Consider the following 13,672-nt stretch of genomic DNA (forward strand, 5'->3'; position numbering starts at 1 on the left):
ACTAAAACTAACGCTATTAAGAAACACACCTTTGAATACTACAATTTCAACTGATTGAAACTATTCTTTTTAAATACTTTCATTAAGTATATCATATTATTGTTCTAAAGGTTATGCAGGTCAATTAAGTCTATTTAACTTAGTATTGGTTTATTTAAACTAAATAGCAATGAGTATTGTAAAAAAAAAACTGTGCTGGGTTGTATCAGATTTAAGCATAACGTTTTAAAATTTATAGATTATTAGAAGTAAAACAATGTTTTAAAGTTTTTAGTCTGAGTTGTATGAAATTTTCAATTTTTACAAAATCCTAAACCTAACAGTTGTTTTAATTTTTATCAAAAATTAAACATCTTTTTCTGGAAAGCTTTAAACAATTTGTTTTGAAAGTTTTTAGCATACGAGTCTTTATTTTAACAAAAAATATTTAAGAGTTATATTTTTCAATCAAATGTTTGTAAATAACTTAATTAAGTAACTTTTTAGACTCTGATGGACCTGCTTGTACACGTTTAAAAATACTGTCAGTATTATTTTTACTTTTTTAAGTATGGAGATATTTATTTTTAAACATTTATTTTTGCAGTTTCCTTCACCCGAGTGGGACACAGTAACGAACGAAGCGAAAGATTTAATTAGAAAATTACTGAGAACAAATCAGCAGGATAGAATATCAGCCACTGAAGCACTTAGACATCCTTGGATAAGTGTATGTTTTTGTTTGCAAGTTGTTTAATACAAAGTTTTTAAGCATTATTTTTTTGCTATTAAAATGCACTTTCTATCAAGTTTTGAAAGTGTTATGTAATGTTCAAGTATGCATAAGCAGATAAATTTAAATACTTTCCAAAAATATTAAATAGCTTACGTGAGTAAGAGTAATTTAATGCATTAAGTTGTTCCAAAATTTTAATCAAATTCACGTATTAAAAGTGCTTTTTTTAACTCTAGAAAGTAAATTTTAATTTCTGCTACTTTTTTACAGCAATCAGATAGAATCGCTTCTCAAATGCATCGTCAACAGACAGTCGATATGATGAAAGCGTGGAACGCTAGAAGAAAACTTAAGGTTAGTTGTGTTAAAAGTTTTAATAATCCTAGTTAGATAATATTGCTTTAATATGTTAATGTAATAATGTTTTTGCTAAAAATCGGCATCGTAAAAATAAATTATATTTTTTCTAGGATTTGAAAGTTAAGTATTATTATGAATTATTAATTTATAAAACTAAATTACAAGCAAAATATGGTTTTTAATGAACATACTATCGTTGATAGAAGTTTTTGGCGTTTTAATTATTAGAAATATACTATGAAGTCTGCCCATTATCGTATTGCAAATAGTAAAATGAATAGACGGGGCGGGTTGTTTAGCGGTTTTAGCAGCAGAAAGTTCATCAATATTACATTACCTTGTTTTCGTTGGTATTATTAACTTTTAGCAGTCGTTACTTTTCTGCCTTCAATAAGCTCCAAAGAAACACTTTTTTCATGAGATTTTTATGCTCTTGTTATACTTTGTTTCAGTGCTGATTAGATTAGTAAAATATCGTTTTACGATTCTAGAAAACAGAGTAGATACAATCTTGTATACGAAAAAATTATAACACATGCTGTTCTTAGTATAATTAGATAAAAAAAAAGCTTTACTTACGAATTTAAATACTTTTTTTTTTGGAGGTATTTGGGGAAATTTTAAATACATTATTTTTTTTTTAAGTCTAGCTTTGTTTTTACAATTGCTCTCACAATATAATGCAATAAATATATTTTGAAATAATTATCTATTTTCTTAGTTTTAGTTTAACATGAAACATATAAAAGATATAATTAACATAAATACAAAGATTACGTTCATGTGTCAATAATAATAAAAAAATTACTCTGTTTAACCAAAAATTGTAATTTTTAACTATTTAATTTTTTGACAGTTATAAATAAAATGGTTTAAATTTATTAAAACACATAGATAAAGCTTTTAATTCTTTTTATCTTTAATGTTTACGTTACTTTACTGAATTACTAAAGAATAGTTTAAATATGATACAACATCTTAGTTATCTTCAAATTACAAACGTAATTTAGTTTAACAAAGATTTTTAATTTTATTTTATGTTTAACTAAACCCTTTACTCTTCAAATTAAATAGTAGGCACTTATAACTTATTGTAAGATCTACCGTTTTATTAAAAACATCTTCTAACATTTGCATAAGTTTTTCTTAGCAAAGGCACGCTGAATTTATTCTACTATTAAATAAACTTCCAAATCCAGCATAGCGAAATTTGTTGACAGCTAGGCATTATAGTATGATAAATTTCTATCGATTTTAAATAATACACGCAAAGCTGATACTAGTTACTTTTGCATAAAAATACTTTTGATAAAACGAATAGAAATATTTCTTTCCAGATTTTTTTTATAGATTAAGACTACTTGAAGTATAGTAAATATAAAAATACTTTTTAGTTTAACGAAATAAGTATTAGTTTGTTTCTACATAATTTAATTTTCAATTGTAATTATTTTTAATTTACTATGTTTTAACTTATACCAAATATTTTAAAAAATAACAGGGTGCTATTATCACTATGATTGCCTCAAGAAACTTTTCAAGTAAGTTTTTACAAGAAGTTTTTTTTTTTGGTTTCTTAAGATTCTTTTTTTCGGCACGTAGTAAGTCTTGTACTTTTTATTTTAATTTAATAGTACTAAAGTTTGTTTCTTTCTTTATATCCAAACGCTTTCATTTTATAAATAGTTTCCGCGTGTAAATCAACACTTATTAATTTGTTACTAAATTTATACTACAAATTAGAATATATGCTATGTAAAACTATTCAAGAATATATATAAACATTTAACCGTAAATATAAATTTTATGTTCAAAAGGTATTGTTACAATTTTTTTTTATTTCAACCATAAAAGCTTAAGTGTGTATAAACACTCATATATGTTGTGGTAGTAAAAACGTTTTTAACGTGTTATTAAATTTTAATTATGAAAGCCTGAAATTAGTAACATTTACAAACAATTTTAAATACTTCTTAGCAAGTTTAAAGTTTTTAAAACTGTAATTTCCGTTTTCAAACGTTTTTCTGTTTTAAAAAGATGTTCTTGACTTTATAATTTTTTAAGTTTGTGTCTTTCTCGTGTATACTTTTGTTAACCTTATTTATAAAATGTTGTACCAAAAAAATTCATTTAAGCTGCAACTATTTTCAAGAAAACAAATTTATTAAAATTTCAAAAATTTATATTATGATTTCACTTTCATAGTTTTACCCTTTTTTTTGGAATCTTAGAAAAATACTTTAAATTTTTTAAATATCCATGATTTAATAATGCAAAACATTTACTTACTTAATTTTTTAATGTTTAGTAGTTTTAAAGTTTATAAAAAATATTGATTAGAATCGTATAAGTTATAGATTAAATATGAAGTAAGTTTATAATAGTAGTAAAGCGTGTTGTAGACTAGTCAGTAAATCGTATGATGATTACTTAAAACTTTTAAAAGAGTATTTATCCGGTAAGTGTATTTGCTTTTTTAAGTATGAGAGATTTATTTTTTCTTAATTTACCTTAATTTTATATAATTTATTCAGAATTTTCATTCCTTCAGGTGAAACTGGTTTTATTATAAATTATGAAAGAAAAATCATCTTACATTATCTCCGTAAATTTTTAGTTAGAAACTGTGATTGATTTATTTAAAACAAAAAGCTTTTTTTAGTTACTTTATTTTTAGTTTTATGTATTTAGCCTAAAGCGTGTTCATCTTTTGTTTTCTGAAACTAGGAATATCCTCCATTACTTCAAACTCTAACAAAAAAAACAAAGAAGACCAAGTCCAAAACCAAAACACGTTAAAAAACAAAAACAATGCCGAAGGGGAGGGGTCGGCCGCTCCTCCCCAAAAAACTGATAGAAAACTCAGTCTTAACAGCGTCGTGTCTTCGGCCGGCCTGATGAGCAAGCTACGTGATAACAATCAAGTCGCAAGTGCCTCTAACCAGCAGCAGAACAGCTCTGTAATGAAGGGAGTTTTGGATGCGTTTAAAACTTCGAACAACCCTCAGCCAGGTGGGCATTTGAGTGTGAGATGAAAAGTTTTGCATCTTCATTGGAAAGTTGCATGCCGTTGCACGCAATGCTTCAGTCGATTACCTGGCAAAAAAAATTTCATCATAAAAGTTTTGTTCGAATTTTTGGTTTTCTTGACTTCCATCATTTCAACTAAATACGAATACATATATATTTATATATGGATACTATTCACTGACTCTTAATTTTTTTAATGATAAAGCATGGGTGAAGTTATAAAAATTTAAATTGTAGTTTTAATAAAAGTAATTTTTTTTTGAAAAACAAAGAAAAATTTATATCAATTTTCTTGATTTACACAACTACATTTCATTGGTTTGGCTCATAAGGCATGTTCACGTACTAATCAAACTGAGTATACATTTCTATACTAAAGTTTTTGTTTTAACTAAACAGGTTAGAATATATTAAAACTCCGTTTTGTATATTTATAAAAATTACTATGAAAGTTTATGCTTACACTAATGCAAGTTATTGTACTAAAAAAATTACAACTTTAAACAAATAATTAGTTTAAATAAATCCTAAACTGGTATTAATGAAAAATTGTTTTTATATACTTAAATTCCATAGTACAAAATATAATTTCATACTGGTTTGCAAATATATTACTACATTAAAGTTATGATAGTATTTAATACTTAAAATGTATGTGTTTTAATACTAGGCAAAAATTACATATGGTGCATTTTATCAACTGTGCTAAGTATTCACTGTTTAAAGTATTAAATCTTACTGTTTTTTTTTGTACTAAAATTTGTATAAAATCTTGTTAAAAAAAATTCAACTCGGGTCTAAGTAAAGTCAACATACTATATATTAGGTAAATTAATCATGCCGTGTATATTTTGAATTATACTGTTTATTTGAAGTTATGAAGGTTTTCTGTTGGCTAACTGTTTGTCGGGTACAAATAGACTATAAAAAATTTGGTTACAAAAAGTGCATGTTTCACAACTGTTATTTCAGCAAGATTGCTTGAGAAAACAGTCGTCTATTGCAACATCTATTATAAATATGTTATACACCATTATATTTTGATACTTTTATAGAAGTTTTTTCAAAATAATATAAGCATGTTTTATCACTGAGTTACTTAACAAAAGTTTTCTTATCACTTCAAAGGATTTATACTTTGTATTTTTTTTTTTGTTACATTTTTAAATTTTGTGCTTGTAAGCAATACTGCTTTAAAAATTTAAATCAGATAGTAAAGATAATTCTAACTCTAGAAATTTAAGCTAATAGTTTTCTTTTAACTTCAGTATTTTTTAATCACTTTTTGCCATCTTTTAGTAACGTGAATTTAATTTAAAATTTTTACAAGTAGCATAAAAAAGGTTGCAACCTACTTTTTTAATTATATACAAAAGTTAAAAAAATAAGTTCTTTATTACACCTCAATAACTTATCTTAATTATCAAGACGTTATGTAGTGATAAACCTTTTAAAACCAATATTCATAAATGTCTCCTGAATCACATTATAGTCAATTTACTCAACAAATCTAATAGCGATATTTTGATAAATATCAACGTGTTAGGAATTCCTGACATAAAATACTTTAATATGTTTTTTATTTAAATAAGATTATTATTTTATTTGAAATAATAAGTTTAAAGGAGTAGATATTTTTAAATTGATAAGCTTTTTGTTCACTGCAATAGATTTTGATAATGTGTATTTGTATGGTTAAAAAAGAAATAATTTTATTGCAGCTCGTGCCTCTATTACCAACAAGACTTCTAAAGACGTCAAGGTAAGCGCTTTTCTAAAATGCTGTATACCTTTGAGATTAGAAACATGTTATTTTTACTACCACTTACATTGTCAACAAAATTGTTCTTAGCAGCTAGTAATTGCCCTTAGGTACTATTAGCATTGATATTGTTTATGCTGTATATTAATTCATATGGTGCTTAATCTGTATTTTTATCAGAGTTAATAAAAAAAAAAAGATATTTCTATTTCTTTAAAGTTCCAAATCCTTTTTGTATTAAATTTGCTTAAATCTTAAACTAAAACTGAAAACAATACTTTCGTAGATAATTTTTTATTGGGTTACTTATAAATATAAATAAAACTAATAATTTTATTTTAGGTAAAATAAATGAAAACTAAAATTTCTGGTTTAATCTTGATATAGCAATTAAAAAAGCCCAAATTAAATATTATAAAATTTTTAAAAGTTTGAATTGAGTATAAAGAAGAAGATCAAATTTTAAGTGTTAAAAAAGTTCAAACAAATTTTACTTATTTAATCTTTTTGGTAACATAAAAAGTTCTTGTAGTTAAACTGTTATATGAATGATGTGCTTTATAAGATTTCATTCATTATTAAATTTTAAATAAAAGTTATCTTTCACAAAATACTTTATTTAAGTATTTTAATCGGTCCCTTTTAATTATTGGTGTTGATTTGATAAATTTAGTAACCTATTTAACCAAATGAATATAACAATAACAACTAAGCGGTGAACATTAAATTTACTTGTGAAATGTCTTTTTGTATTTACAGTCAAGTTATTTTAACTTAGAAATTTACAAATTTAAAACAACACTGACAATTTAACGCAAAGCTTAACATAGTATCTAAAACGGTAATTTTTTCAAAGCTTGGCTTTTAATGTAACTTTTTACACTGTTTTTATGCTTGTTTTACGTTCTTCGATCAGCATTTTTAGCACCATATGGAACTTCTTTTCAATCTTTTATTAGTCTAAACGTGTCTTATGTTATTTACTAAAGCTATTGATAAAATTGATATTTAATAGGAACCTCAATCTCAAGCAACCATAGTCAGACCTCAACAACTGGTCTGTTTTAGACTGTGTAGTATATGTGTTGTAATAGCTATACGTAAAATTGTTGCTGAAATTTATCAATAAAATTGTTGTAGTCCTTATACTTATAATTCATCTTTAAGTTTTTAATTGTATTTTAATCCTTGAAAGCCCGGTTTTCAACGTCTGCAATATCCGCACCCTTGGAGCCATTTTTGGCTAAGAGGTGCAATAACTAGTAAGTAGACGAAAAAGTAAATTAATTTGTAAACAGGCGATTACTTTTTTATTCCTGCCCAGGAGGCAATTATTGAAATTATTTTAGAAAACCTGCTTTAAACCCTTATAATTTGATTCTTTTATCGTAAAAATTGTTTAATAAACTGAAAAACTTTTTTTTTTAGATAAAATAAAATTTAATCTGCTATAATTATATCAAAGTATGTCAAACTGTTTTTTTGTCTTTTTTTTTTACTCTAAAAAAATTACTAGTGAATTTTTTCTTTGTTATTTTGTAGATGTTAAAAAAATTAAACGCTTATAAACCATCGAAAGTAAAACTTTTTCAAGAATATTTTTACTTTTGTTTGCTATGTTATTAGTTTTTGTAACTGCATGAATTTTTAATTCTCAATCTTATTATAACAAGCTTAAAATATTGAAACCTCTCTGTGAACATATTATCTTTCAAGTTTCTCTTTTGTAAACTGCTTTTTAAGATTTTTTTTAGTTCGTCTTACTGTTTGAAAACTTGTCTGATGATCTTATTTGACATTTCTATGTAAAACGTGATAATAGTATGTTGCTTATTAAACTTTGACAACAAATCTGTAACAAACTTTACCTGATTTTCATTACATTACTATATTCCGATGAGTTTATTTTTTCTATTTATAAGAATTAAATAAAAGCTGTTTTTCTATTAGCGTACTTGATAACATTTTATCTAGTTTCTGTAGTTTTAGTATTCAATTTAGTATAAAAATAAAATGTTTTTACTTGTTATTTTGCATGCTGTACACCAGTGGTTCCTTTTTTATTACAGCTATCTTCAGTAAATAACTTTAAAAATTATAACTACATTAGGTAGTTGTTAAAATTTTCGGTACTAAATTTACTAATATTAAGCTTTTTTATACTTGTAAGTACGAAGTTTGTTAGAACTTGTTTAAAACTATTAGAAAAACTGCCTTTTAGACTACATTAAAATATGTGTTTAAATTGTTGGTTTTTAATAATGTTTTATATTAAAGATCGAAGTTAAACAAGTTTGTTAAAGTATAACAACACTAATTTTTTTATTTTATAAGTACATAATTTATTAAAACTAAGTATGTGTTTTTTGTTTAACAAAGATATACATTTTAATAAATGTGCTTAAAAGTACATTGAAAATTAGCAGAACTAAAAGTTATAAAGTCTCATAACTTAATACTTTTTTAAATATTAAAAACGTTAAATTAATTAAAACTTTTTTTTCAGCCTTCGAACGACTCGGACAAGGATGAAGCAGGTAAGAAAAGACGTTCTAACGGGTATAAAAGTCACGGTAGAAGTAAGAGCAGAAACAGAACAGTAGAACATCATGAGAACACAACTGTTAAAAAGAATCATGACAGACAGAGAGCGAGACCTTATTAGATAGAGAAACTGAGATTTAGTCAGATGCTAATATGTAATAAACAACTAATGTTTGAAACTAGATTTCATTTATTGTTATAGTTTACAACAAGGTTTCTGAGCATTACTAGTTAAGCGATATTTTTACTTGAAAAAATAAGCTATAAGGTATGATATTGATTAGTATCTAAAGATTTTAAAGCTTAAGTTGTTTTTACAACTTTTGTGCTTACTTTTTTTTAAACAGTAGAAAAAAATAAACTTTTTCAAAGAATAAAAAAAGCAAAGTTTTAGAAAAATTATAATAAATTAAAGATTGGTTGTTGTTTAAAATACCCAGTTTAGCAGACTTTTCACTGTAGAAAAGCTAAGCAAACTAACTTGATTTGAGTGTTCGAAAATAGTATAAATAACTTGTTTAGAAAAAAGCATTTTATGTTTTAATAATTGAGTATTATTATTTTTTAACTATTACTTTCTGGACATAAAACTAACATATACACAAAATTAAAAAAAAAATTGCGTTCACTTTAGAAATATTACTGATATGATCATATAGTTGACGAAAAACTTTTAAGAAATAAAATTTATTTAAATACTAATTACTAACGTATTTAAAAAAAAGTTTGTAGTTATACAAACTTCATTAAATGAATTTAACAACTGTAAAATGTATGTGTCTGTTACTTATAAAAACTAAAGTAATAAACTGTTAACGTATTCAGATTTTTAGTTTTTAAGTTGGGAAACTACATAAATTATGGTATTTTTGTATTTCATTCTCATAGCAGTATTATAATAACCTGTCTAGTTTTGCTTTGAAATGTCTGAAGTGATATAATAGTTGCTGTAATTGAAACTATGCAATAAAAAATAAAGTTAAAATATTGCTAAAGTATTTAAAGTTATAGTAAAATTTTTCACTCAAACTTTAAAAAATTAAGACAAACTTTTAAGTTTTCAAAATATACTTCTTATAATACTCTTAACTTCAAATAATTTGAATGGTATAGTAATTAGATATTTATAAAATCAATCCTTTGAGGTATTAAATTTTGTCTTAAAGTCAAAATTTTACCATATTGTAAATGCAAGTTTGTGATAGTAACTTCATTTATTTCTGAGTTTGTTTAGAAGTACAGAAAACGTAATAAAAATTTCAAATATTAAAGGTTAAATATGTATGTATAACTTAGTTTTTACTAAAATTCTTTTATCAAGGTATTCTATGAAGTTTTTTTTTTTAAGCAGCTTTATAAAAGAATAAAACTTGTTATAAAAACTAATGAGAGAGCTATAGTTTACTTGTTTGTACATGATATTTGACTTTGCTTGTAAATTAAATTTCTATACACTATATCCTACTGAATGTCTAGACTGATTAACATTTTTGTTATGGTACTATTAAAACATTTAATACTTTTTTAGGGAAATTAAGATTTCAATTATTAATATCATGAGGTGATAAGTATTTTCACATGTTTTTGTTTTTTTATAACCGGTATATTGCTTGCTAAGACTTTTAAAGTCACAAAATTATGAGTGTTTCTTTAAAAGAAAAAACCTTAAATGGAAACTCTATTATGTTCAAAAAACATAAAACTCCAAAGGTTTTTAAATAACAACCAAAAAATTATTAAAATTTGACTTTTTAAAGGCTAAGAAGTACCTTAAAGTCAAATATGATACGAATATCTTAAATTTATACAAAGTATTATAATTCAAACATATTAACACAACATAACTTTTTGCCCTGTTTTTAAATAGTCCAAATAACCGTTTCTAAACTTTAAATAACATTACTTTAAGTTTGTTAACATACAAGCAGCATTCCCCGCAAGTTGATGAACTCACTATATTTATAAAGCAATCTTCGTCTGCAAGAAAAAATATTAATTAAATATGTTTTTACAAATAGTACAAACTAATAGTATGATCTACTATGATTTCATTATTAATTTTGTGTTATAGTTTCCTCAGCATTAGTAGTTTACAAGTAAACACGTTTGTAAAAGTATATTTGAAGTTTTTTTATTCAAGAAACAGAAACATATTTAAATAATAATGATCAGATAAAATGGCTAAGATAAGTATATCTAAAGCATCAACATGTAGTAGATCAGATGAGCAACAAAAATATGAGTGAAAAGTTCAACAGATATGTTAAGTATATGAAAACAAGTAAATAAAGTAATTTAAATAAAGGTTTACGGTGTTTTGAATATCAACAGGGTATAAGTTGGAAATTGTATTTTACAAATAACTTTTTTTAAACTTCTTTAAAATTTTATCTACCACAATTACACTTACATTGTAAATCAAAGTTTGAAAAATTTAAGTTTTTTTTAATTTTAACAAAAGCGTTGAAACAACCTGACAACAAAATGTTTAAATCTCGCACAATAGCACGAAAAGTGGAAATAGTACGATTAACTGAAAAACTGCACGAAGCGATGAACAAGGGTGATTTCGAAACGTACCGGTCCTTGTGCACTACTGATCACACTTGTTTTGACCCTGCTATTGTTTCCGGACATCTTATGACTGGTTTAGACTACCAAAAGTTCCATTTTGACTCAGGTTTTTTAAACTATTTATGTTTCACCAATAAACTTTCATGTACATTTAACTTTATTAGTTTGTAAATTGCGTTTGTAAACTATTTTTTCAATTCCATTTAGTAAACACATATTGAAAATTAGCTTATAACTTTTTATGATTAAATTTAGTTAGAGAATCAAAATGCCGTCGCCGGAGTTTAGTATTTTCCCCTCACGTAGTTTTTTTGAATGATGATGCTGCTTACATCGCATACAACTGTCTTACTCACACAATAAAGTTAGTGAAACGCTATATCGTATATGTCTCTTCTTTTTTAATAAAAAGTTTTACAATACAACTTACTTTGTTCAATTGTGGTGCTAATAAAAATCAATAACAACTATTTTCGAACAAAGTTAAAAAATTATATCAAAAATTTTTTTTAGTTTTAAATAAATTCAAAGTAATTTAATACATTTTGTTGTAAAAAATTTTTGAAAAAATATGTGCTCAATTTTTTTTTACTTTCAAATTAGTCAAGTTTTAGTTAATATATTTTTAAAAAGCTCTTTTATCGTTTTTAAAGCATATGAAATTTACAATAAACACTATAGAGAAGGAATTTCGACATCAGCGCAGAGCGAGGAAACTCGCGTTTGGAAGAAAATGGCGGACGGTAGATGGCGCACTTTTCACACTCACACTTCCACCCGGCAGTAAACCTCAAATTTAAATTTACACGATTTAAAAGCAACGGCTTAACTCTTTTTTTAAATTAACTTCAATTGAAATAGAAAGAATGTATCTTAAGTTTATATCTATTTTTAATACTGACTTCTACTTATAATGATCTTAGCTTGTGTTTAGATTCGTCCAACAAAAATGCAGTTTAGTTTTATGAACATTTAATTGAAAATTTGTACAATTATACTCGTTATTTTTACTTAAATTGTTTAAATTTTATCATGTGTTACATCAGATTGTAAATTATACCGTTACAGTTCCCTAAAAATTAATTATATTTAAATAAATCAACTCTAATTTAGCTCTAAAGTAATCTATTAAGTTAACAGTGCATCAGTCTAGTTAGATTATAGCATAAAAAGATACAATAACTATAGTTAGTTGTAGAATTTCAGTCATAGACTTACATAAAGTATAAAGTTTTGGTTTGTTTAATACTAGAGATTTTTGAGCTGTGTAATTTATCTGCATACGTTTTTGTATCTATTTTAAATAATTTAGTCATTGAAAACTGTCTTTGTGTTATTTTACTTTAATAATGCTGATGTTAGTTCGTGATTAATTTCTCAAGAACTCTTAATATATTACCTGATAACTATAAATAAAACTTATTCATAACGCTTACGTTTTTGTTCGTTTTGATTGAGCAGAAAGATATAAGAAAAAGCATGAATTTGTTGTTTTGGTGCTTTTTATACGCTCTGCGCCTATGTGTTTTTTTTGGCTGTTATTGTTATAATCAATTACGTTATAATTTTTTTAATTATTTGCTTGCTTTATACCTGACTACAGTTATTGTTATTAAATTATATGTTTTTACAAAACACAACGTGTTTTTTTTTTAATACGTAATTTTAAAACAATCAGATTAAAAACATCTTTATAATCCCTGTGTAGATAAAAAGATTGATTACAATTTTAGTAAGCATTCTACTAAAATTGTTAAAATACTAAAAGTATTTTAAAGGATACTTGAATGAGTTTTAGGTAACTCATAAAAGTTTTTGTGCTATAAACAATAGCAGCCCTGCTATATTTAAAATATATACTACTCTTTTGCTAGTACTCAACAATAAGGTCATCAATGTACCTGAAAAACTTGAACTATTACTAATATGAGTATTTAAATGATAAAAAGATTTTTTTACTTATTTGTTTATACTAGGGCTTCTTAAACTAAATGGTTAAATCGCTCACTTCTAAGATAATAAAATCATTTTTGTACGCTTCACTGAAAATTTTTATATCTGAGTATTTAAACTGCACTATATGGTGTGCAATCTTTTTAGTATAAATTTTAGTCTTAACAATATATTGTTCACACAACTTTTATACATAAAGCAATGTAAAACAATTTTAATACTTGAGAAAATTTAAAATTTATTAAAAACGATTGGAAATTTTGAGATCAAAAAGTTTTAAAGCATACAATTTTTATTTTGCTAACAATTATATTTATGTAAAAAAATGTCATGCACAATATTTACAAAAAATAGGCTGCTTATTTAGCATGAAAAGGCAAAATAAGTTGCAATTTTTAAATTACAAAAATAACTTTTAAGGGCGGGATCACTTATTGAGTTTTTACTTATGAACTACTATAAACTTATTGAAACAACTACAAACAATAAACATAAACTTAAGTATAGTTTAAAGCAGGGTTTCCCAAAATGGTCGAAATCGCCCCTGGGGGCGAAACCCTGGTTAAAAGTAAAGAATTAACAACAACAAAATAATTTAAAACTACAGTTAGCTGATATATCTTTAAGTTAATAGAAAGTCTTGTAGTATCGAATATACATACTTCGATTTCAAAAATTTTAGAAAACGTTAAAATTTAAACATTTAATGTTGATTTAAACATTTTTATGTTTTA

General features: G+C 24.8%; 1 protein-coding gene across 5 annotated transcripts in view; it reads left to right on the forward strand.

The window, feature by feature from the left end:
* LOC145843958 (calcium/calmodulin-dependent protein kinase type II subunit alpha-like) overlaps positions 1-12,587 on the forward strand; it is a 54,207-nt gene extending 41,620 nt beyond the window's left edge. For 2 of the 5 annotated variants that reach the window (XM_082951248.1, XM_082951249.1), the window contains 9 exons: positions 587-709; positions 986-1,069; positions 2,577-2,616; positions 3,803-4,087; positions 5,827-5,867; positions 8,374-8,404; positions 10,873-11,091; positions 11,241-11,349; positions 11,667-12,587. In XM_082951248.1, coding sequence (XP_082807374.1) covers positions 587-709; positions 986-1,069; positions 2,577-2,616; positions 3,803-4,087; positions 5,827-5,867; positions 8,374-8,404; positions 10,873-11,091; positions 11,241-11,349; positions 11,667-11,772 — 1,038 coding nt within the window. In that variant the 3' untranslated portion in view covers positions 11,773-12,587. The remainder of the gene's footprint in view (positions 1-586; positions 710-985; positions 1,070-2,576; positions 2,617-3,802; positions 4,088-5,826; positions 5,868-8,373; positions 8,405-10,872; positions 11,092-11,240; positions 11,350-11,666) is intronic. The other 3 variants (XM_082951250.1, XM_082951251.1, XM_082951252.1) reach the window with 3 other exon arrangements.
* Positions 12,588-13,672: the final 1,085 nt, after the last annotated feature.

This window comes from Thalia democratica, chromosome 9 (genome assembly GCF_965202585.1).
Source record: "Thalia democratica chromosome 9, ktThaDemo2.hap1.1, whole genome shotgun sequence".
In the NCBI taxonomy this organism is placed as follows: Eukaryota; Metazoa; Chordata; class Thaliacea; order Salpida; family Salpidae; genus Thalia; species Thalia democratica.